General features: G+C 49.4%; 1 protein-coding gene across 9 annotated transcripts in view; it reads left to right on the top strand.

Moving 5' to 3' along the window:
• The first annotated feature begins 7,033 nt into the window (after positions 1 to 7,033).
• Positions 7,034 to 25,211, top strand: part of ADAR (adenosine deaminase RNA specific) — a 38,981-nt gene continuing 20,803 nt past the window's right edge. The window contains exons 1-2 of one of the 9 annotated variants that reach the window (XM_083590983.1): positions 7,034 to 7,199; positions 23,486 to 24,909. In XM_083590983.1, the coding sequence (XP_083447109.1) occupies positions 24,122 to 24,909 (788 nt within the window). In that variant the 5' untranslated portion in view covers positions 7,034 to 7,199; positions 23,486 to 24,121. Of the gene's footprint in view, positions 7,200 to 7,411; positions 7,503 to 13,900; positions 13,996 to 21,041; positions 21,452 to 23,288; positions 24,910 to 25,211 lie in introns of those variants that run through there. The other 8 variants (XM_083590976.1, XM_083590980.1, XM_083590979.1 and 5 more) reach the window with 8 other exon arrangements.

The following is a 25,211-nucleotide window of genomic DNA, read 5'->3' as shown; positions in this document are numbered from 1 at the left end:
TTGAACTTGGCGCGCGCGCCCAGCCGGTAACTTTCCTCCTGACCGTTTCACTGCTGCTGCTGTCACTGCTTCCCCCTCTGGGGGGGCTAGCTGCAACTGACCTCCCCTCCGTTGGAGGCGTGGTCAGCCCTGACTCACTCTCTCTCCCCGCTGGAGGAGACGCTGGTCCTGACACATGTGACTCTTCCCCCCCACTACGCTCTGGTGGGGAAACTGGTCCCGATCCCCCACTGCTGCTTTGGGGTTCCCCGCTGGCTCCTTGTTTCTGGTGCGTCCCCCCTGGGACCCCCCTTGCCCTGACCATAGGCGCCCCCTTCTGGGAATCTTCTGATTCGCTGGAGAAGCTCATGGAATCTCTCGGGCCACTGTCATACTCCCCTACGCTGCCCTCGGATTCTTCCCCTTCGCTCTCCATTTCCTCTCTCCCCAGAGCTCCTGCTCCTGAGTCCCTGACAGCGTGTTTTTACATGAGTAGAATGTGTGCTTTTATTTAAAATGCATCTCTGGGTTATTTGTGGGGCATAGGAATTCATTCATTTATTAATTTTTTTCAAAATATAGTCCAGCCCCTCCAAGGTCTGAGGGACAGTGGACCGGCCCCCTGCTGAAAAAGTTTGCTGACCCCTGGTCTAAACCACCATGAGTTGCCGGTGAAGGTGGAAGTATCTGTAACTTTGCATGCAAACAGATGAGTTTGAAGAACAGGGCTCTGGCAATAGCTCCGTCCGTCAGATATATTAACAAGCGTCTTGCCAATTTCAGTCCCGGGGAATGAGTGCCGACGCTATTAATGCTTGGCGGCACTGAGAGGATATTAAAGTTGTTGTTTCTTTTGTGGCAGTTCCTTGTTTAATGAAACAGATAGTGTCTGGGGTGGCTCCCGGCTCCGTGTTGCTCGCTTCGTATTGACGGGCGCTGGAGAGCAGCCCTGGGTTCCCATAAATCAGGAGACTTGTAAGCTGGCCTTAATTACTTGGTTCCCCGCGCGAAGTAGCATTGTATGCCATCCGTGGATGAAATACAGCCTCATAAAGGCCCCCGTACAGATAATTTCAGAGAGATACACAACTCAGCCAGGAAGAGCCTCTTGGGAACGGTAAGGAAATTAATATCCAACCCCAGGCGTGTTTGCTCAGTGATGATCAGTGATCAAAAGGAGGAGAGCCATTTCCGACAGGTGGTTTTACAGGCGCATGTAGCATAGACAGCACAATACATTCACATCTTGCGTGGGGGGTACATTCCGGGGAAACTGCGCACACGCGAACGCTCGTATACCCGAACCACACCTTAGAACCGCCCCCACCAGGGATGCCAAATAGAAGGAAATATTGTGGGGGCCCAGGTAATGCCCGCCCCACAAAATCGATCACATGATGTAGTGCACCCCAGGTGCCGTGTCTGGGGGGTGTGTGACAAAAAGGCACCCCACAGGGGCTCGCCCCACTGTGGCGGCGCAAGTAGCCATCGCACCACCGCAGCTGCATGTCGAGGATCCTCTGTTTGTGAGTAGAGGATCCTGGCGCTGTTGGCAAACTGCTATGTACAGTGCATGTGTGGCGTCACTTCGTACGGCGCATGCGTCGTACGTAGTGACGCCGCACATGCACCCTATGCAGCGATGCCCTGCCCCGGGTGTCACGATGCCTTCGTTCAACCCTGCTTGCGTACATTTCATTTGTGCCCTTCCAATTGTCCATCCATCAACTGTTCAAAGTCACAACTGCGCAAGTTAAATGTGTGTGACTTCAGAGTCGACTGTATATTTTGGAAAGTTTTTCATCCGTTTTTTTATGCAGCTTGACACCTCTTTAGCTATCCAGATTTGGCATGATGGTTCCCGAGATCAAAGAACAGGCGTTTTGTCAACGTATCGATACAACCGGACGCCATTTTGAATCAAGATGGCTGACCGAACCTTTCAAAACAGCATTGGTTTTAACCAAATTTTGCATGGTGGACAGAGAGGTCAGCATCACATCCATCACTTGGGCCACTTTCCCCAATGGCCCTGCCTGCCACTGGAATGTGGCCCCCAGATAATCATCCATGAAGTTATGTGGCCCTTGGGCTGTAGAAAACGGTCCCTCACCCATGCTGTAAAGAAAGCTCATCCTCTTACATGGTCCACCACGCCAGAAAAGATGCTGTCGCAAGGCATCTTCTTCTCCCTTGCCAGCAGCGGGCTGCCTCAATGCATTTTGATCTCCTTGCCAGATGGTAAATTACATTCCCTTAGTTACAGGGGGGAAAGCAACAGAGCAGCTGACAAGCTCAATCTGCTTAGTGCCAGGAATTTTTGTCCTAATCAAATTAAAAGGGATTTACCCCGGGGGAGGGAGGGAAGACAAGACAGACAGACAGAAAGAATGGCGAATCCAATTTAATTGGAGACGGAGTCCTTTCTGTCCGCCTCTCTCTCCCCCCCCCCCCGCTCCCTTCCCTGCCGCCACTCAAGCTTCCATTTTAAAATTAAAATAGATGGATCCACCTTCACATTCCTGGAAAGCAACATGAGGAGAATTTAAATTGGGAATGAGCTGAAATAAACAGCAGCTCATCTCAACACTGAAAGCAACTAGGAGGATGTGCTTACAAGCTCTGGGGAAAACCCAGCAGCTTCGGAGGTGTGCGGGAAACTCCTAAGTCAGACCACTGGTCCATCTAGATCAGTGTTGTCTACACTGACTGGCAGCAGCAGCCCACCACAGTTTCAGGCAGTATTGTCTCCAGAAAAGGGGGGTGTACCCTGAGGTGTCATGGACTGGTTGGACGCAGAGGAATGGTGGGAAGAACCAGCTGGGGAATCCTCAAGGGAAGAAGGCTCAGAGCCTGGGGATGGGTGGTGGGATGATGATGAGAGTGCCAGAATCTCCGCTAGGACTTAGCTGATAAAGCTCATCCTTCAGTCGAGCCTTCGGAATCCAACGATAATTAACGACCTGAGCCTTTGATGAGGCTCCAAGCACGTTTCCCCATTCAGCAGAGTATCAAAGCAGCAGTAGCGACGAGATTTATGAGCTACATCGCTGTGCTTTATTTCCCTAACTACGCAGACAGAAAAGAAATCATCCTCTCTCTGTGAGAGCAGAGGGCAACTGGAAAACAAAGGAACAGGAAACCAGTAAACATCACATCCGCCTCCCATCTTCCGTGAGACTTCCAACAGCCTGGAATGTCTCTGGAATGTAAACAGAGTCTTGTGACTCCAAGCGCTGCACAGTGGCACAAACAGAAACTAAGAGAGAGGTCAGAGGGAGAAGACTGGGAAGAGGAGGTGTAAAATGAAGAGATAAAAGGGCTTAGTGAGCAGGGGGAGTCGGTGGCAGAGAGGAGTCCAGAATCGGAGGCAGATGCTGAAGTAGGAGAGTGGGATGAGGGAGGCCAAGAGGCAGAGATGAGTCTGGCTGGTGAAGAGTCATGAGTGTCTCCCCCTATCTGCTGTGACAAGCTTCCCCGCTCCTTGTCTCCCAGAACCAGAAAAGGCATGAAAAGGGCAGAGGATAGGTTGGCTGCAGGCAGGTGCAGTCTCTGTTTGGGAAAAGCTCTGAGGAGACAGGGACTTTCAGTCTTGGCGACTGATTTTCATGGAGGAAAACCCCCAGGAATGAGCCGCTCTGCTCAATCAAGTCTGTGGAGATTGTGGTATTCTAATAAAGAGTTAACTCCATCTTTGAACTGTGTGATTACTGGCCGGCAGGCTCCCATGACAGCTGCTGCCCTTGCATATTCTCCATTCGCTGAAGAAGTACAAAAAGCCGCTCAGTCTTGGAGAACTTGTCCTGTATTGTTAGGAATTATTTTATTCCCTACCAGCTGCATATTTTGAAAGTGTTGTTCACTTAAATCTGGAGAAAAACATCTCCTACCATATTGTTTTGTATTTGCATAAGTAATAAACTGGAACCATGTTTATGAGAATTTCTCTGTGCAAATTTCTTCTGCACTGCTGAGTTAATTTCTCATCAAGAGCCAACTACCAGATCCTGGCATACCAGGAGAGGAAATCACTTCTTTGAGGACAGCATTGCCTGCTGCAAATTTAATAAGACATTCTACTAAAAAACAATATTCTTGCATACCACCCCAATCTCTGAGCCGTGTGAGGTTTCAGGGATTCTGGGCACTTACCCAGGGTTCAATTTCCTTGGAATGAGGTGCAGCAGAGACTGTGGTGTCTTTATGATATACGGTTTATTTACACACATATATAACCTGAGCCTAAGATGGAGGAGCTCACAGCAACAACCTGCCAAATAGTCTTGCTTCTCCTATAGTTCATAGTTCACAGAACTGTAAAGTTGGAAGAGACCTTGAAGATCATCTAGTCCAGGGGTTGTCAGCCTGGTCCCTACCGCGCACTAGTGGGTGTTTCAGGATTCTAGGTGGGTGGTAGAGGGTTCTACAACACAAGCTGAATCCTCCTTCCATCGAGCACTGGTGGGCGGTAAGGAAATTTTACCATCAGAAAAGATGCATTAGTGGGCGGTAGGTATAAAAAGGTTGACTACCCCTGATCTAGTCTAAGCTCCGGCAATGCAGGAATATGCAGCTGTCCCATATGGGGCTTGAACCTGCAACCATGGCATTATCAGCACCACGCTCTAACCCATGGGTAGGCAAACTAAGGTCCGGGGGCTGGATCCGGCCCAATCGCCTTCTCAATCCGGCCTGCACAGTCCAGGAATCAGCGTGTTTTTACAAGAGTAGAATGTGTCCTTTTATTTAAAATGCACCTCTGGGCTATTTGTGGGGCCTGCCTGGTGTTTTTACATGAGTAGAATGTGTCCTTTTATTTAAAATGCATCTCTGGGTTATTTGTAGGGCATAGGAATTCGTCCCTTTTTTATTTCAAAATATAGTCCGGCCCCCCACAAGGTCTGAGGGACAGTGGACCGGCCCCCTGCTGAAAAGGTTTGCTGACCCCTGCTCTAACCAACTGAGCTATCCATGTTGTCAAGCCTAGGATTTCAGCAGAAGTCAAGCCTGCCTCCGACTCCCAGCTTCTGCCTGCTTTCGGTTCACACACACTCTGGCTTTTTACTTTTTCAGTACCAGCCAGGGAAGGGAGGGGAGGCCCCCCCCCATTTGCCCTCTAGCACAAAGCGGTCCTTAGGGGCAGGGCCACCAATTCACAAACTTTCTTGACTAGTTCAGCAATGGAATCCTCCATTAGATTTTAACCCTGACTGGATCCAGGAACCCAGGGATTAGAAGGGACTCAAGCATACAGAATAAGTCCCCAAACTAACAACAATATTTTTTTTTAAATCTGCCCCAATTAATTAGGTAGGCTGCCTTCCCCACCCTGCCCATCTCAGGCTTTTAAAGGCTTCTAAGTTCGGGACATTTTGAAATCTTGCCAATGGTTCCGTTTTATTCTTCTTAAAAGATTGTTAAGCCTGAGGGCAGAACCTGTCTTGTTTTAATTGATTTTACATAAGCAGCTCCGTGAGCTTTTTAGAGTGAAGAACAAAGGTACAAATGCTCTAAATTTATAGAGGTAAAGGCCAGGGCCCCAAAGAAGGCAAGTTTTTATGATATTGCTTTGAGCACTGTCATACAACAGTGTGGCATAGTGGTTGGAAGAGAAGACTGAGACCTGGTAGAGACTGGGCAGTCACTTTGTGAACACGATGCTGGACTAAATGGGCCATTGGCCTGACCCAACAGGCTTTTCCGTGTTCTTAGACAAATGTTCAAATCCACCACTCAGCCATGCAGCTCACTGGATTAGGCCAGTCACTGCCTCCCAGCCAAACCCACCTCACAGGGTTGCTGTGAGGATAACATCGGGGAGGAAAACAGTGAGCTCCTTGGGAGGGAAAGTAAATGTATAAATGAACAAGCAGACAATTTTAACTGTGTGAAGGTGAAAACTTTTAGATAAAGGGGTATTTTTAAAAAAAACAAAGGAAAAGATCCAACCAATAAATCAATTAAACATGCTGCAGCCTAGTAACAATGATTTTATATATTACCATCATTATTGGCTTGGGATGTACCCAGCTAAATCATACTCAAGAGTTGTTGTCATTTAGTCGTGTTCGACTCTTTGTGACCCCCTGGACCAGAGCACGCCAGGCACTCCTGTCTTCCACTGCCTCCCGCAGTTTGGTCAAACTCATGCTGGTAGCTTGGAGAACACTGTCCAACCATCTCGTCCTCTCGTCCCCTTCTCCTTGTGCCCTCCATCTTTCCCAGCATCAATGTCTTTTCCAGGGAGTCTTCTCTTCTCATGAGGTGGCCAAAGTATTGGAGCCTCAGCTTCAGGATCTGTCCTTCCAGTGAGCACTGAGGGCTGATTTCCTTCAGAATGGATAGCTTTGATCTTCTTGCAGTCAAACATCAAACATATCCATTCTTAAGGAAATCAGCCCTGAGTGCTCACTGGGAGGACAGATCCTGAAGCTGAGGCTCCAATACTTTGGCCACCTCATGCGAAGAGAAGACTCCCTAGATCAGGGGTCAGCAAACCTTTTCAGCAGGGGGCTGGTCCACTGTCCCTCAGACCTTGGGGGGGGCGGACTATATTGGGGGGGGGGATGAACAAATTCCTATGCACCACAAATAACCCAGAGATGCATTTTAAATAAAAGGACACATTCTACTCATGTAAAAATATGCTGATTCCTGGACAGTCCGTGGGCGGGTTGAGAAGGTGATTGGGTCGCAACCGGCCCCGCGGGCCTTAGGTTGCCTACCCCTGCCCTAGACCCACTGAAATTACTGCGCCTAAATTAACCCTGTCCATTGCTTTCAAAGGTTCTAAAGTACAGTTTAGATACAATGGCATGTGAGCCCTCTTGAGAATCCTTGGATGGGGGAGATTTATAAATAAAATTAAAAATTAAAAATACATTTTAAAAAATGGCTCCTGCTCTCTCAACTCCCCTGCCTTTCACAAAGGTACACTGCCTCTGACTATGGAGGTTTCTCTCTCATGCGCACAGCGAGCGAAGGCAAACAGATTCCCCTGCCTAGGTGAAGGGCCTGTCACGTGACGCCAGGACAAGCCCGGGTCACGTGACGTCGCTGCAGCCGGTCGCGCCTCGCGTGACGGCACCACTCTGCGCCCAGCACGGCGGCGCTGAGAAAGAAAAAAGGAGAAAGCGGACCGCTGAGGGGGGCAGTTCGCGGCGGGCCCAACAGTCGCCGCTGAGGGGCGGCCGAGCTCCGAGGCGGAAGCGGCCGAGCGGGTAAGGAACCTCCGAGAAGCCTCCGGCTGAGGGAAAAGGAGCGGGAGGAGAGCGCGGGAGGGGAAAAGCGGAGGGCGCTGGGCGGGAAAGCGGCGCTTCGCTCCGCGCGTGCGCACTGCTCTGCTGTGAGAGGAAGCTGGCGCCCGGCGCGCATGCGCGGCCGAGCGACGCTTTCCCCGCCCCCCTTTACCAGGGCGAGCAGCGCGCCGCTTTTCCCTCGATAAGACTCGGCAGCCTTCTGCTTCGCGCATGCGCGCCAACTGCGGGCCGGTGTTCTCTGCGTCTTAAGCGACGATGCGCTCAGTAAGCCAAAGGGGCGGGGAAGGCGGAGGTTTGCCTTGCAGAAGAGGAGAGGGTGGGAGAGGCGGGTGGGAGATGAGAGGCAGAGAAAGGGGCGGGAGGGGTTGTCTCGCGTTGTCATCTCTTGTCTGCCTCGCGCTTCCTTATTTTTTTTTGGGAGGGGGGATCGGGGCCCTGCAGAGAAATCCAGCCAGCGGATCCTGTGCACGCTTAGCCTGGGAGCGCAGCCCCGTTGAACTCAGTGAGGTTTGCTCCTGTGGGGAATTGCACAGTTAGTTAGCATGCAATCCTGCATTTCCTGAGTTCAGTGGGCCTGACTTCTGAGTGTACACACGCAGGGTTGCACTATTCAAGGGCAGAGCCATGACAAAAAAACTCCCACCAAATAACCCCAGGAATGGTAGTTTGTGAAGGGTACTGGGAATTGTAGATCTGTGAGGGGAAACTATAGTTCCCAGGACTGTTGGGAGTCATGTACTTTAAATGTGCATTGGGTGTGCTTTAAATAATAATAATAATAATAATACATTTTTATTTATACCCCACCCTCCCCAGCCAAGACCAGGCTCAGGGCGGCTAACAACCAATAATAAAAACAAGTTGATTAAAATACAATTTAAAAGATTAAGATACAACATTAAAACGTTAGGATGCAGCCTCTTCACAAATGCAAGGTGTGGATCAGGCATAGGCAGACTTGGCCCTCCAGATGTTTTGGGACTACAACTCCCATCATCCCTGACCACTGGTCCTGTTAGCTAGGGATCATGGGAGTTTTAGTCCCAAAACATCTGGAGAGCAGAGTTTGCCTGTGCCTGGTGTGGATCTTCCCCATGAGTATTGCTGTCCTTCTTTCCACCTTAACTGCCCCCTGCTCATTATACCTCAGCGCTCGGCGCTGCAGATAAAATGAGAAGAAAGCTGCAGGTGAGAGTGGGGTGGGTGTTGCATGCCTTTCTCTCCACACCTCACTCTAGAGAAAATGGAAAGGAGATGGTTTAAAACCTGGGGCTGCTCACTAACCCCAGAAACCTTAATGGTCTCCTCAGGAAGCATGGAATTGCAGGCCACTAGCCTCTTAGGCTTGAGCCCTAACCCCATCTACTATGGAACTGGCCCCACTGAATTAAAGAGGCTTTGCTTCTGATTAGATGGAGTTACAATTGTGCTGCTAGGGTGGTTTTAGAAAAAAGGAAAGAAAGAAAAAGACAGACTTCTATCAAGTGGGATGTTGGAGTAGGATGGTTCACCCAGTCCTCCCCTCTGCCAGCCCGCTGCCTTTCCAATATGGTTGCAGAGGAAAATATTTTCCCCCCTCTATGCATAGGAACCATAAAGGCTGGAGGAGGAGGAATGGAGTGACATGTGCCTTCATTTCCAACCTGATCACTTTCCTGTATGGAATTCCAGGTTGCCTATGCAACCAGATGAACTGTTAAATACAAGGTGTCCTTTTATTTTAAAGGAAGGGATATGCTTATTATTGAGTCATGACTTGAAAACAATGTGTTTCCTTGTTGCTCTTCAGTATGGTTAGCATCAGTGCCCACATGATGCTTAACTGCGGTTGACTAGAAAGAGATGATCTTAATGCTGATGGGGGACAGAATGCGGTGTATTGGAGCCTTCAAACAGTTCTAATACAGACTGTGTGCCCCATATTTCTTTGAGAGTACAGACTGTGGTACTGGCTGCAGAATTCAACTTTGCAAGCATCTGGACTTTAAAAAGTAAAAGTTTCCAGCCCTTATGGTTGCTGATGTTTGCATGGAATTTCACAGGAGGTACCTGGTGAAATCTCTAAAGCCAGCGTAGTGTGAAATAAGATGTCCAGTGGTCCATGCCCGACTTGCCCCTTTTGTGACTAGCAAATCCAGCCCGCCAAAGTTAGTAACATGCATGGGGCTGGCAAAGAGTGACAGAGAACTCCATCGCTCTCACAGCAGCATGTTTCACTTCTGCGCTGGGGGCTTGGTGTGTGGTGGTCCACTTGGTTTCTGTGCTGGGCTCTGGAGAGGGACAGAGCCCTCCAGTCTTTCTCTGCCAACCGGCTCATCTGCCTGCATGGAATTCCTTATTGCCTCTGGCTGTCAGGCCAGCGCTTAAATGCAAGGCTGAGTGAGCCGCAGTAAACTGTTCAAAATGAAAGAGTGGTGCAGACATGCATGATTTAATCAGGCTGCAGTTCAGGAGTGGGGAACATTTGGACTTCCAGCTGTTGCTGAGTATCCCTGAGCTTCTTTGGGAGGAAGGGCCTGATAAAAGTTTAAAAGCAAATAAAGCTTCCATCAGCCCTAGCAAGTATGTCTAACAGGCGGAGGGGGGAGGCAGGGAGCTGTAGTTCAACCGCACCTGCTGTAGTTCATATATATATATATTGCAAATGTGTGCAGTTGAAATGTTATTTAATCACCTTCATTTCTGCAGGCAGTTATCTGTACTTCATGAGAGAGGCCTGCCTGCAGATCAGAGCTTAATTGAAATTGGAATCCATGCTGCTTTCCCCAATTGTCAGCCTCTGCAGTAACATTAAATGCAAAAAAAGGGGGGTGCCTTTCTTTCCACCTTCCTCTCTGAATCTCAGTGTGTGTTGCTCACCAAAAATCATTTGCTTAATAGGTCTCCCCTCACCTCCCGGATGTGTTAACTCTTATTATGTGTTGCTTCCTCCTGGGTGAGGACTTGACTGGCCTCTTTGCTAGTGACTATAAATAGTCTAGGGTGGTAGTAATGACTGATTGATTCTCAGTGTTCATCCCACTGCATGGAGAGCCTTGGGGTTTTCCGTCTGTTGCTGAAATGTGTAGCTTTCTGTTCCTATTTCCATTTCACTTCGGAGGTAGGCTGGTAGGAATATGGAGAGCTTGAAATGTTCCTGATTGCTTATCCTCTCTGGCTGGAGCAAGAGGTGCGTGAACAAGCAAGCTGAAATGGTGGAAGAGGAGAATCGGGGAGAAATCCTACAAAGTTACTTCCCAGTGTGATTGGAAATGGACCACAGTGTGGGTGGGGACACCCTTTGTCCATGGTAGCTTGCTCATGTGTCAGCTAGAACTTCCTTCTCCATCTTGCCTTTCCTCTGAGAAACTTTGAGTGGCTTGTGCGAGTTTCCCAAACAGATACTGACTGCAATCTCTAATCCCCCTTGGTGTTGGCCATGTGCCTCAGTTGTTCCTGCTCCCGGTGGGCTAAATGGAAAAGAGCTCTGTGGCTTGTTTTGTTTTGCTGTGGAGCACGCCTTGAGTTTCACTCGTTGGTCCCTCTCTGAGCCTTAAGATTCTGTGTGTGTTCTAGATGCATCAAGGCCGCTGTGGCTTGGAACCAGCCAAGCTTCCTCCTAAAACAGCAACGTTAGACAAAGATATCCAGAGTGAATAACATGCAAATGACTTTGGTAGCCCAGCTGCCAAGCCTTCCAGTGTATGCTGTTTAAAGATGCATCAACCGCTTGTAAAAATGCTCTTCACCAATCTGGAGGGCACCAAGTTGGCGAAGGCTGCTATATTTTAGAATGTTTTATATTATTGGCTTCTGCCTCATAACGGGTAGACCAGCAGGTGGCTGATTACAAGCCTCAATTGTACCAACCTGCAGAGTGTGTGTAATGGGATACAGTGATGATTCTATTGATCTCTCAATTCCTCTGAGGGAAGCTTTCTTTTTATTGCGGCTGCTTCACATGTAGCACCAATTATCTTTACAGAGTGCCAGAAGGAAACCGGAGTGCGAATGGGTAGTTTTAAATATGGCACCTAATTAATGTGTGGAATTTGATGTGGGGGGCTACGGTGGCAGTGGAAAGGAAAAGCGGATGAAACACATGTGAAGGCTGTCTGTACTATGCTAACTGAATCAAATGAAACCTCCACATTCAGAGGCAGTCTCTGATGACCCACTGCTGGGAATCAGCAGCAGCAGAGAGGAATGGCCTTCATTCCCTGTTTGTGACTTTCCTGATAAATCTCCAAACTTAGTTCAGCCCTCTGATTGCTGTAGGGGCCCTCTGCTGCACTGATGTAGGATGCTGTGTGCCTCTGTGTGTTTGTGTGTGTAAAAAAGAAAGAAAAATAAATGGAAGACATCCTTGCATTAGGGTACAGTGGTACCTCGGGTTACATACGCTTCAGGTTACATACGCTTCAGGTTACAGACTCCGCTAACCCGAAAATATTGCTTCAGGTTAAGAACTTTGCTTCAGGATGAGAACAGAAATCGTGCTCTGGCGGCGCGGTGGCAGCAGGAGGCCCCATTAGCTAAAGTGGTGCTTCAGGTTAAGAACAGTTTCATGTTAAGAACGGACCTCCGGGACGAATTAAGTACTTAACCCGAGGTACCACTGTATTGCCCATTAAGGCACTGCTTATTGTGCTTCCCAGAGAAGGAGGGGCTGCAGCTCAGTGTTGAAAAATCTGTTTTGCATTGTGAATGCTCCAGGTTCAACCCCCGGTTTCTCCAGGTAGGGCTTGGAGAGAACCCTGTCTGAAATGCTGGAGAGCCGCTTTGAGTCATTGTCGACCAGGAGTTTGCAGACTGTGGTCTATGGACTACCAGTGGTCCGCATACTTCATTCAGGTGGTCTGTGGCATGCATGTGGACTTGTGGTTGAAAATGGGAGGACGGCACATCCATCACATTAAATATTCACAGTTGCTTTTAAATTGTGTTTCCGTGGCTTCGTTATTTCTTATATTGTATTGCAATTTGAATCCTGTGGAATTGACTAAAATACAATTCTATAAGGAGAAAGTGCCATTAAAAATCATACAGCATCTAGCATAGCACATTACATTGCTACAGCACGCATGAAGCAATTCGCCAAGCCCCTCAGCAACTTCAAGGTAGTCAGTGGGAAATTATTTATTTATTATTTGAACCACGAGTGTAGACACAGAATTGAGCAAGACAGACAAATGGTCTGATTCAGCCTAGGGCAGCTTCCTATGCCTGGACCACCACGTTGGCTGCTGCAAGGAAGGGATTATTGACCAAGATTTGGCTTTGACTTGATGCAGCTGGTCCCCTCTGATGTTCTTAAACAAATTCATAAAAGCTGCTCCCTTACATTCCAGCAAGTCCTGTTCTCTGGGTTCCTTGGCCAGACTGCAGATGTTGGCAGGATTTGTCCCAAGCATTACAAGGGGCTTAGTCCCTCTAGGTCCCATTTGGAGCCCCAAGCTTCATCACCCTCTGGCGCCCAGGAGGATGGGTTGCTCTCTGGTGTCTACCCACCAAGGTAGGCTTGCCCCAAGTGTGGAGTGCACCTTCGCAGATTGTAATTGGGGGGAAGAGTTAAAACAGTTCCTGATTTAAATTTTGAAACCTGACCCTAAATGCATTGGCTTGTATCCAACGAAGTATTATGCCCAGAGTAGATTCCCTGAAATCAAGGGATGCAGCTAAATTAAGACTCAATCCATGCAAAGGTAGGATAGGTAAAGGTAAAGGGACCCCTGACGATTAGGTCCAGTTGTGGCCGACTCTGGGGTTGCGGTGCTCATCTCGCTTTATTGGCCGAGGGAGCCGGCGTACAGCTTCCGGGTCATGTGGCCAGCATGACTAAGCCGCTTCTGGCGAACCGGAGCACCGCACGGAAACGCCATTTACCTTCCCGCCAGAGCGGTGCCTATTTATCTACTTGCACTTTGACGTGCTTTCGAACTGCTAGGTTGGCAGGAGCAGGGACCAAGCAACGGGAGCTCACCCCGTTGCGGGGATTCGAACCGCCAACCTTCTGATCGGCAAGTCCTAGGCTCTGTGGTTTAACCCACAGCGCCACCCGCGTCCCTTAAAGGTAGGATACACACGGTTTAAACAAGGAACGTAAACCCTCAAGCGCTCTAGTTTTCTGATTCCAAATCCTAGACAGCGCACATTATTTTTAGAAATAATAATAATAAAGCCCTTGATAGACGCCCCCCTCCAAACTCCCATTTCAGTTTGTCCCATCCGTTTCTAAACCATCTATACCTGTGTCGTTCATCACCACCACGTGTGTTTAACAGGGAAGGTTTCTTTATAGGCATGTAGCTGTGGAGGCTGGTGTTAGCAACTTAAACATAGCTGTCAACTTTCCCCTTTTCTTGCGAGGAATCCTATTCGGAATAAGGGAATTCCCTTTAAAAAAAGGGAAACGTTGACAGCTATGAACTTAAACCATGCCTGATGCTGCTCTTTGAACTTCCCTTCCCTCTCCTTTTCAAAAAGGCGGTACCTGGGAAGAGGGAGATTAGGGAAAGCTCCGCCGAGGTTTCCTCCTCTCCTCTCTTCCGCCAAAGGGTTTCGAAGGCTGGAGGCGGAGAGTTTTCTGCCCTCTCCAAAGAAGGCGGCTCCGGCTTCACTTCCTCCCTCACCCCATACTTCCCCCCCCCCGTATCACGTGCTTGGTGGCGGCGCGCTGCTGTTCTTTCGTCATCAGCCCTTGCCGGCGACCCTCCTGCACAATAGAGGCGGCTTCAATCGACGGTGCCCGCAGGGTAGTTTTTTGGGGGGAGGTAAGGTAAGGCCAGGCCAAGGCAAGCTTCGCTCGGAAGGGGATTGGGGCACGGAGGGGGGGTGCATGTGTGTGTGCAAAGTCCTGCTTTCCACCGACTTGGAAGAAGCGCCCCGTTTCCCATGCATGCAACACAAGGGCCGCACAAGCCTCTCTCCAGCCCACTTTCCCCCCTCTCCTCTGGGGCTGCACCAGTGCCCCTCCGCAGAACTGCACCAGTAAACGCCATGCATGCAACCTGCCTGTCCCTTGACGAGCCCGATCCACTTGCATGCCTACTCGGAAGTGAATTCCGCGGACCTCAGTGGGATTAAGTCCCGCGTCGGAGAGGGGCGTCGGATTGCAGCGTGATCTGCGAAATGGAACCTCCGGGTTGAGAAGCGGTACACCTTTGAACGTCAGTTGTTAGGAGAGGGAGCAACCCCCGGAAATCGGGATGGTTGTTGGTTTTCTGCCTTGTTGAAGGCTTCGCAGAAGAAACACGGAGCCAGCCCTTGCTGGAAAAGGGGGTACTGTTGGTCTGGTCAGGGCAGCTGCCCATTAAACAGCACAGTTTGCATTAGTTGCTAACAAAATCAGCTGTAGTTTGGGAAAGGGATGTAGGCTATGTTAGAGAACTAGTGTAGCTTAATGGTGAAAAGACTGGGTTGTGAACCAGGAAGTACTCCGTTAGATGTATGTTGTACCAAAGTGGGGCAGTGAAGGTTAAGCGCACACGCACACAATAGGATGATAACCATCCTGGCCCACCTTAAAGGGTTGTTTGTGACCATTATTTTAAAGTGCTCTGTATAAATTCTGAGTAGCTCCGTTTATTTTTGTTATGAGCTTCACTATAGTGGACTTGGATCTTTCGTATCTCATTGATGGTTGTGTGGCATGCATCTTCGATTGTTTACATTGACTTGTTTATACCTGCCTCCTAAAGATTAATCCAAAATGGCCAAACACACCTTAAAAAGTGTGTCTCCTGTGCATGCTTTAATCCACTGCATGGTGCATTTGCTATAGTCCAACGCATGCAGTGTTAACCCCCCCCCCTTTAAGTCTCCCCGCAATCCTGTGTCTACCAGTGGCTGTCCTGTGGGAAAGGTTCTGTGAGAACGCGGAGGCAGACAAAGGTTTCGTACATGTACATGTACATTTACTCCTACTCCAGCGCTCTCCCACCACTGGTGTCCTGTGCTTTTTTGAGAAACACTGTTGCTTGATGCATTTCCCATCTGATTTGAATACATAAACTATTGCTATGCTGAGGTGTATACTTTTCAGACATTTCTTGTGCATGTGCGGATGACAGCATATGTGCAGTTGGCAGCTTCATTGAGTAGCAGTTTGGGGTGCATGAGTTGTAGGCACGGGGAAACAAACCTGGTAGTGGTGTGTACAGCACCCTAAAAAAAAGCAACTTGAAGCACAGGGAGAACTACTCCCACTGTGTTTTAAGCCGCTAATGTGTACATGCCCAAAGAAGACAGCAAATCTGGCTCCTGTCCCAGCTCCCTTCGCCCCTCACACAAGTATTGACCACCATTTTTCTGTGGCAAGGATCCTGACAACTCTTTACACATTGATCATTGTCTTGCGACATTAATGTTGTTTGTAAGCCACCGTGGAAGGAATTGCTTCCTGAAAGGTGGGGTATAAATCATTGTTGCAACGATGACCACACTTCTAGGCATTTTTCAGGCTATGCTGTCTTTCCTGTTGCCCTACACCACATGCGGCAGAGTTTCTCTGCTAAAAACCACATGTGTGCGTGCTTGTTTCTTGGCTTTCAGGGGATGGTTGTCTTGTAAGAGCATCTTGAAGCTGTAGGTAGACGCTTCTGCCTCTTGATGTGGCCAAAGCATGATATTTAATTTATTTGGAACTCAATAGCCGTCACTGTCAGTTGTTGGTACAAGAGAAGCTAAATAAATATTAACACAGAATAAGCACAAAAACCAATAGCAGCATTAAGCAGTTACAGAAAAAAACACATTTATACAGTAAAGACAATGTACTGGAGAATAAAAACACTGTTGGTATAGGAAGCTGGTCAACCATCAGTTTTACAGGAAAGCCACTTCACAGAGAGCCTAGGAACACAGGAATCTGTCTTACACCAAGTCAGGCCAGTAATCCATCTAGCTCAGTATTGTCTACACCAGTGTTTCCTAAACTTGGGTCTCCAGCTGTTTTTGGACTACAACTCCCATCATCCCTAGCTAGTAGGACCAGTGGTCAGGGATGGTGGGAATTATAATCTGAAAACAGCTGGAGACCCAAGTTTGAGAAACACTGGTCTACACAGTTAGGCAACAGTGGCTTTCCAGGGTCTTAGGCAGGGCATACGCCCAGTGCTGCCTGTAGATGGTGGGGATTCAACCTGGGACCTTCTGCATGCAGAGCAGGTGCTCTTCCGCTGAGCTAGAGACCGTTCCTTTCATGGGAAAGATGGAGGATGGTTTCCCCCGGTCCTCCTAAGTAGGCTGGTAGCAAGACCTGTTGCTGCAGCAACTACTACACCATGGTACTGCACTGCAACAAGATGCTGCTTGGGGAGATGGAACTTGGCCCTCTACTTGCCAATCATAATTTAAGAAGAGCCATTGTGGATTGGGCCCAAGGGGCAATCTAATCTAGCATCCTCAGTCCCTCATAGTGCCCTCCGGATGCCTCTAGGGAAGCCCACAAGCAGGACAGGAGAGCCACAGCTTTCTCTCACTGTCAGTCTCCCAGCAATACCCTTTTAGAAGTAGACTGCCTCTGAACATGGAGGTTCCATTTGAATATCATGATTTCTCATGACCATCTTTTTTCTCAGTGCGGTAAGGCACTATCTAGCCCTTGTGGTTCATTTCTCTCTTAAGCAAAGTTCCTTGGCTTACTGATCGTGATTTGTTTCAAGAGACACGAACCACAGTCAGTGAATTCCGTAAGCACGGCAGCCTGAAGAGTAACAAGCCCAGCCCACTCATGTTTTTCAGAAGCTGCCGTAAGTGCTGATCCTTCCCTTTTTCTGGGTCATTTATATTCTAGCAAGTTTCAACTAAATATCTGATGTATGCTTGTTTTGGTTTCTGTGCATGTGTTACAGATAAATAAGATGTTGCCTCGCTGCATGTAACACAAGTGTTTGTTTCTGTGGTTGAGAATAGCTGTGCCAAGTGTGGAGGCGGTGAGCTCAATCTTCCCACCCCTGCAATCTTAATTTGTGGGATAATTGTTGTCAGTAGCTTTTATCCATGTTAAGTAGAGGACCAGGCTAATTTCCTGGATGGTGGGAATATCATGGAATCTGTATCTGTCCTACATAAACCGCCCAGGAGAGTCTCACTCCTATCAGCGACCATAAAGCAACTAACTGCACCTTTTGGATCAAGTGCATTGCCCCGCATAGAGCTCACTGCAGCCATCCAGGTTTGAAGTAACCAGTGCCTGAACCACTGTGGCCCAGCTTCCCCAGTCCAGGTTGCAGCTGTCGTAACCAGTTGCAGTTGGTAAAATGCACTTCTAGCCATTCATGTTACCTGGACCTCCAGGGACAAAGCTGGATCCAGAAGCAGCCCCAGACTGTGAACCTGCTCCTTCAGGAAAAGAACTGACCAATTGCTTGGACCTGGGGACCCTTCGCCCACAGTGCTTCTGCCTTGCCAAGATTCAAGCTCAGCTTGTTTCTCCTCATCCCATCTCACCACTGCGTCCAGAGCGCTGGTTCTAGGGCTTGCATGGCCTCTCCTGGATAAATAGAGCCGAGTGTCAGCAGCATACTGATAGCACCTTGCCCCAAAACTCCTAATGACTGCTCCCAGTGGCTTCATATAGAAATTAAATAGCGTTGGAGATGAGATAGTGCCCTGCGGCAGGCGCCCCATTCATTATGCACATCAAAAAGAGAGCTGAACAGTATAGTTGCCTCTATCCCGAGTCAGACCCTTGGCCTCTCACTTTGAAAGCAGCAGCTCTCAGCAAAGTCTGCCAGACTCGTTATTGGTGCATTTCAGGGGGTTGGACTGGATGACCCTTTGAGTCCCAACTTTACAGTTCTGTGATTCCTTTTTGTTAACTGCAGATGTTGGGAACGGAATCTGGAACCCTCGGGATGCAACACAAGTTCTTTGCCACAGAGTTGTGAGCCCTTGAGAGAGTTCTTCCCGGGTAGTTGTGTGTAGGCTTATTTGCATGGCTGATTTTATTTTGCCCAAAGCCTCTGGACTCTGCTACCGTCAACAGCTACGACATTTTGCAGACTGTTAAGTTTGGCTTTGAAAGTTGTTGAGATGTGCATTTCACTTTAGTCAGTGTCCACGCTGCCCGAGACCTTCCTCATTTAAGAATCCAAAGAAGGGAGCTTTTTTTCCTTTCTTTTTCAAAGCGTATTCTCAGTCGGGCAGGAAATGGGATATGTGTGAACTGCAGACTTGGCTGCCACAAGAGATGTTGTTGGCTCCAAATAATTGAAATATGTTTGGCAACGCCATGAATATTGGGCACGTACTTTCCCTCTGGGATAAAGTTACTGCCCTTGAACCTTGTTGCAAAGCGCAGCGTGAGAGCTGCCACTGGGGTGAAATTTCACCTTCCCGGCTCAAGTGATCAGGCAGTTTGAATAGAGCCAGAGGGGCTGCTCTCAGAGTGCCAGGTTAGACAGGTGAGTTGAACTGTGGCTGGTAAGTTTCTGTGGTGCTGTTTAGGCCCCCTGGGTGTTAGAAGAGGGTAGGGGCAAACTGGGAGTGTGAATTCCTCCCCTTTTGTAACTTAGATCCCCCGCAACTTATGCTTAGCTGGTTTCAAGAACATGATGCAAACACATGCAAAAGCTTAGATCTCCTTTTGATGTGTCACAGCTGCCTGAGAGAAGGCTGCTGGCTGAAACCAGAATGATGATGTTGCTGTTGTTGTTAGAATTTATACACCACCTTTCATTGGAAGCAGAAAATACCAAGGTGGTTCACAAAAAGATAAAGACAGCAGCGAAACGGCAACAACAAAACCAGTAATGACACAGTTGCCCCCAATTAATTAGAATGCATTGTAAAACAGCTGCATTAAAACATACACGATTAAACTATATAGTAAACAAGCCCATCAAAGCAGCATCGCAATTAAAACATGAGTCGTAAGCGGGGAAGTGTTTGTCTGAACAGGTGTATGTTCAAGAGCTGGTAGAAGGCCAGTGCTTGATGGGGCCTCCTTTATTTCAGCAGGTAGAGCATTAAGCAACACTGGTGCCACCACTGAGAAAGCCCACCTCAGTGTTACCACAAGCAGATAATCATCAGGCTATGACAAAATCAATCGTCTTAATGCCTTACCAGGCAGTGGTGGGAAATGGCACCTTTCCTCCCGGAAAGACCTGCCTCTGATCTTTCCAGTGTATCTTGAGGCCGCTATATATACTTTTTGGGGGGTGGGGAATAACTTGTGTTTTAATGGGGCAGAGCGCTGGTGGGCTTTGAATCTTAACCTTGGTGAATTGAGGAGAGGGCCCAAAGGTTCTTGATCCATGTATTCATAACTTACAAGAATGAGTCCAAAGAGTATGCATTAATACCCAACGATCTTTGTGACTTCACTCTGAAAGGCAGACACTGTATATAATATCACATCGGTGTTGGTTGTTATTGGGTGCTTTATTGGCCATAGAGCTATTCGCTGTAAGGTTTTAAAATCCTTTCACGTTCATGTCGCAAATGCATGGTGCTCAGTTTAGTGCTGATTTGTTTTCATTGTTTAATTCTTTCGGATGGCTTCTTTGCCAAAGATGGACCAGGTGCTTCCCACTGTTCCTCAGCCCATGCAACAGCTGTGCAGTTCTGCCCCCCCCCCATGAACTGACCCACGAGCTCTTCCACAGTCACCATGTGCATGTCTCGTTTTGCACCTGGAGAGGCGAGCGGGTTATCTGAGCCTGTTAACCAATCCGAGGAGGAAAGTTTATGCTGTGCCATTTGCAACCTGCCCTTGACCTGGTTTTGAGCTACGCGCCTGCATCGCTTAATGCTTCTCACTTGGGGTTCTAGGATGGCTCCTGGCGCCTCTGTTCTGTTGGCTGTCTGAGATCTGTAGGTATCAATTATGTGTGTTAACCCAGCATGCTGGCTTATGGGAGTTGTAGTCCAAAATATCTGGAGGGCATGATGGATCGGCCTATGGCTATGTTAAGAGGAGATAGTTGGAGGGTGGGGGCGCAGGTCACTTCCATTCAGTTTTCTCTTCTGTCATATCCAGGCCTCATCTGCACCATGCATTGAAAGCACTATTTAAACAGTTGTGGCTTCTCCCTAAAGAATCCTGGGAAACTGTTGTTTGTTAGGGGTGCTGAGAGTTAGGAAACCCATATTCCCCTCCTCCTGGGAAAAGGAATTGGTTGTTAAACCACTCTGAGAATCGTAGCGCTGTGTGTATTGTAATTTGTCAAGATGACGCGCACCCATAGGAGGTGAAGCCAGAGCAGTCACTCATACAGAGTTGCACTAGGCAGTTCCTCAATACTCTCTGTGCTGGAAGTTACTGAGCAGTGAGCAATGACTGAAAAGTGCCAACTCCATGAAGGCAAATAGGCAGTTGCTGTTGCAGATAGATGCATGTGTGTCTCAGGAGCCTTCGGCAAGGGAAACAAACAAGCAGATAGAGGTGTGTGAACTTAGTACTGAGGCTGGTTTAGGAATGACCAAAGGTATTGTTAAGGAGATGCGGAAAGATACCCCAAACTGTAGGAAACCGGTGCCTCTTTGGTTGCAGTGTTGGAGCAGAGAAGGCTGAGTTGAGGTCTGGCAGCTCTGGGTAAGGGATAAAGGAAAGAAGAGTTAGAAGTGAACGAATCTCCCAGTTAGAGAAGCATGAGATTCTGGTAAGTGCTTCTGCCTCGCAGATAATAGTCCCTCCCACCAGCCTGTGATGAAAAGGAACCAAAAGTATTTTCCTGTAAGTGGCAGTGGGGCTTTCCCTTTCTAGGCTTTTTTACTTCTAGGCAATGCTGCAATGAGCTTGCAAGAGAGGGGGAGGAAGCACTCATCATCGGTTTCTCTCCCCCCCCCTAAAGCCCCCCCCCCTAAAGCTAATGGCTTTACCTCCGGTCCATCCCTCTGGCTGTAACTAGACACTCCTTGGGCGGAACAGCATAGAGGGAGGCTGGACCTCTGGAGAATTGAAAGCGAAACTTATCTGGCAGTTATGTTAAGTGAGCGATTCCAGCCTGCCTGCTGCACTGTGGAGAGAGAAGGGAGGAGGATAGTGGGGTTTTTGTGTAGTTCTTGCAGAGTCCTTGCTTTGTGGCGAGCCTTTCCTTCTCCCCCACCACCCACGGGTGTCTGTGTCTCTCATAGTGGGACACACACACACCTCCTCTTTCTCCTCTTCCCTTGCCCCCTCCTTGTTCTGGGGAAGGCCTTCTCTTCGCAGAGCTTTCCCCCTCTTTTCTTGTTTCTTGCTATCTATGCAATGCCTGGTTCTTACCAGCGTGGAACAAAAAAAGGTAAGACTATCCGGTTTCCCTTATCTATACCTGTTTTACCAGTTGCCTCCCCTTGAAATGTCTGGAATTCCCTCTGCTACCCCTCAACCAACCAACCCCCCCCCCCCCGCCTTCCTTGTTCCCTTGTAAGTCCTGAGATTGAGGTAGTTAGGGTTTGAACAGAGGGTATTCTGGAAAGGAATATAGCTCCCTGTCTATGGGCTTCAAAACTGCCGAAAACACCAGAGAGCCACTGCCAGTCAGTGTAGGCATTACTGAGCTAGCTGGACCAATGTTCTGACTTCTCATAAAGCAACTTCCTGTTCTCCCAGAGAGCAGAAGACGCTTAATTTGGTTGCTGCAGAAAGAGTCTTGTGGTGCCTTGAAAGGTAACCCATCCCATGTCTCCATACCATAGTAAATTTGTGAGTCTGAAAACACCACAGGTCTCTTTCTTTGTGTTTGGGTACTGTGACAAACTGAAGCCACAATACTATACCTGCTTTCCTGGTGACGAAGCCCCTGTGAACTTGGTGGGGCGTGCTGAATGTGATCCTGTACATCTAGGAATGTAAAAGGATTGCTTTGCCAGGCTGCGGTCCTGCTAGGACTTGCTTGGGAGTAAGTTCTGTTGAACTCAGCGAAGTTTGCTTTCGGACAGACCTGGCTGGGATTGCCTTAACATGGCTACCCCTCTTAAGGATTTCTTTTTCGTCGACTGAAGGGAAGATGTAACTGTTATGTTGGTTCTGTGGGTTAGAACAAGGTGGTTGTTTTTATTTTTTTTAAAAAAGGTTGGCTCTCCAACATCAGTCATAGATTTTTCCAAATCTGCCGCTTGGAGAGAACGAGTTTTGAAGGCCAGGTGGTGGTCAGTTTTACAGCTGTACTGAACCAAATAGACTCTGAAACCATGTAAACAGACTGCTGACAAACCCAATTTGCAGCTGGGTTTAATGACAAAAATCTCACATATGTATAGACTGGGAGAAATCCCATTCATTTTGGTTTGCAAGTTTTTCATCCTGGTATCTGGAATCTTAACTCTGCCCCAGGGTTGTTCCTCTTGACTATTTTCTAAAGGTCTCCTAGGAATTGCCATTCTGCTATGAAGCTACTCTTAATCTGGCCCCAACCATATCACCACAAACACAGGCAATATGGCTGTACAGGGAAAGGTGGGCTATGGGGTGGTTTTCCTTTTAAGAACATGAGGAGAGCTCAGAGTGGCCTGCCTGGTCCAGCATCTTGTTCACAACGTGTCCGAACAGATGTCAATGAGAAACCCACAAGCAGTGCATTAGCAAAGCTCTGCACCCGCAGTTTCCAGCAACTGTTAACTCAGGGCATGCTGCCTTGACAGGCTTAGCAGCCACCGATGGCCTCATTCTCCCTGAATTTGTCTATCACTGCCACCTGGGGGAGTGGATTCCATAGTTTAACTCTGAACTGATGGAAAGAAGTGCTTCCGTTCTTTCCCCCTGAATCTCTTTTACTATGTGCTGGGAAGTAAAGTCGCACAACTCTCCCTTGGTTGCCCAAGAAACCCTGAATCAAGCTGAACATACCTTGCGTTGAACTGTGTTTGGGAGACTCATTCTCCATCCCAGGCTCATCTGTAGATCTCCACTGACTTCAGTGCCTTAAGCCAGTCTCCTCCTCTGATAAGGGAGCGCAGGTCTTCAGTAGCTGTAGAGGAGGCGTCCACTCGTATCTGACGGGAGCCTCTTTCCGTCGTCAGGTGTTGTCTTTTGGGAACTGGGGCAGAGGGACTGGTTTCGGTAGAACTGCGTCGGCTCCCCCGAGCGTGTATCCAAGGTCTGAAACGTGCCCTGTTCTCTTGTTTTCTCTTTGCCAGGCCTCTGTGCAGCAGCCCCCGTGAGAGCAAGCCGCAGCTGCCTCTCGTCTGGTGCACGTGTGCCCGCCCCCAGCCCTGCGCCCCAGCAGCACGCTATGAGCAGAGGTGTCACTCGAGGCAGAGGTTCAGATCAGGTGCCCCCAAAACATAGCGGCCTCTCTAACCCAGCTTTCTTTAACGGTCCTCTTGTCCCGCAGGGAGGCGAGGATTTTCGGCAGCGGCAGGTCCTCTTCCTAAACGGGCAGCTCGCCGAAGCCCCACTGTGGCAGCCCCGGGCGCAGCGACCCCAACTGTACCAGGGCTACCGCCGAGGTCCAGGCACCTTCTCACCTCCCCAGAACTCCCAGCACAGCAGTTGGGGCGCAGCCAGGAGGCTTCCCTGCAACAGTACCTGGCAGGAGCAGAAGCAGCCTCCCCAGCCCCCTCGGCCGAGGTACAGCGGCAGTTCAAGGAGGGAAGTTGAAGGGCTCATCACAGACTTACGGCACCTGACGCTCTCCGGCCAAGGAGTTGAACAGCGGCTCTTGGAGATCTTGGGGCAGCTCCGACCTGGGGAGGCCGAATCTGCCCGCTGCCTTGCCCGTAAACTCGAAGTACAGAAGAAGGAGGTCAATCATCACCTCTACAGGCTTCTTACGCGAGGGCAGTTGTGCAAAATAGGGGAGCACCCTCCGTTGTGGAGGTTAGCAGACAGCCCTAGGCCCCAGGGAGCGTTGAGAGAAGGGAACTCCGCTGGCCAGAGGGGCCAAGGCCAATTCCCAGTTCCTGGGGTTGGAGGAGGAGGAGAAGAGAGCTCTGCCTCTGACCCAGAGGACTATCCCGATTCCGCCGCCATGGCCGAGGTCAGGGAGAAGATCTGCAACTACCTGTTCAGCGTCGCGGACTCGACGGCGCATGACCTTGCCAAAAACATCGGCCTCTCCAAGGCCCGGAACGTGAACTCCACCCTGCTGTCCTTGGAGAAGCTGGGGGAGGTGTGCAAGGAGAATGCCAACCCCCCCAAGTGGTCCCTCACGGACAACAAGCGCAAGAGGATGCAGAACAAGCAGAAGGCGGAAGAGGTCAGGGAAATGGCCGCCCCTGCTCCAAAACCGGACCCCGAGCCTCCGACCCCGTGCGCGGAACCAGAGCTGCCCGCCAGCTTGCCAGCTCCTCCTCTTCCTTCCCCTTCCCCGCCTCCTCCTCCACCGCCGCCGCCGCCGCTTCTAGAGAGTGAGGAGGAGAACGTCGAGAACGGGCAGCAGGTGTCGTCGGAGCCAGCGGAGCAGGGAGACGCTTGCTCTCCCCGGGCGGCGGCCCCCCCTCCTCGCAAGCGGCCCCGGTACCACTGGTTCCCCAACTACGACAACTTCGAGAACGGCAAGTGGGCCACCGACGACATCCCGGAGGACCTGAATGCCATCAACAACCAGGACGAGGAGTCCCGGTGCATCATGGAGTCCCCGCTCTCCCCCAGCTACGCGGCCCAGTTCGACACGGCCTTCCTGTGCACTCCCTTGGAGAAGCTCATGGCGTGCCAGAAGAAGAACCCCGTCAGCGGCTTGATCGAATACACCCAGTACACGTACCAGCATTGCGAGTTCGTTTTGCTGAAGCAGAGCGGGCCGTCACACGAGCCACGGTAAGAGGGGAGAGGGAGAGGGAGAGAGGGAGTGCTTTCTGGGGAGGGGGTTGTTCTTACCAGGGAAGGGGATTGTGCTTGCTCAGTGTTTATGCGTTTGTCTCGGACTGTGCAGGTCATTGGCAAATATGTTAAAAAGAAAAGTTTTCTCCGAAAGGAGAAGGGGGTTACTTTTGCTTAGGTTACGTTTCAGTGCATTTGCCTCGGCTTGTACAAGTCACTGCAGACATTAAAAAGAGCAGTTTTCTTTAAAGCAAGAGATGTGATTTGGTTAAAATGCTAGTGTGTTTACAACTGGTTTA

Source organism: Podarcis filfolensis, assembly GCF_964270895.1.
Source record: "Podarcis filfolensis genome assembly, chromosome: 16".
Taxonomy (NCBI): Eukaryota; Metazoa; Chordata; class Lepidosauria; order Squamata; family Lacertidae; genus Podarcis; species Podarcis filfolensis.
The sequence above is the reverse complement of the archived record's forward strand: the minus strand, read 5'-3'. Positions and strand labels throughout refer to the sequence as shown.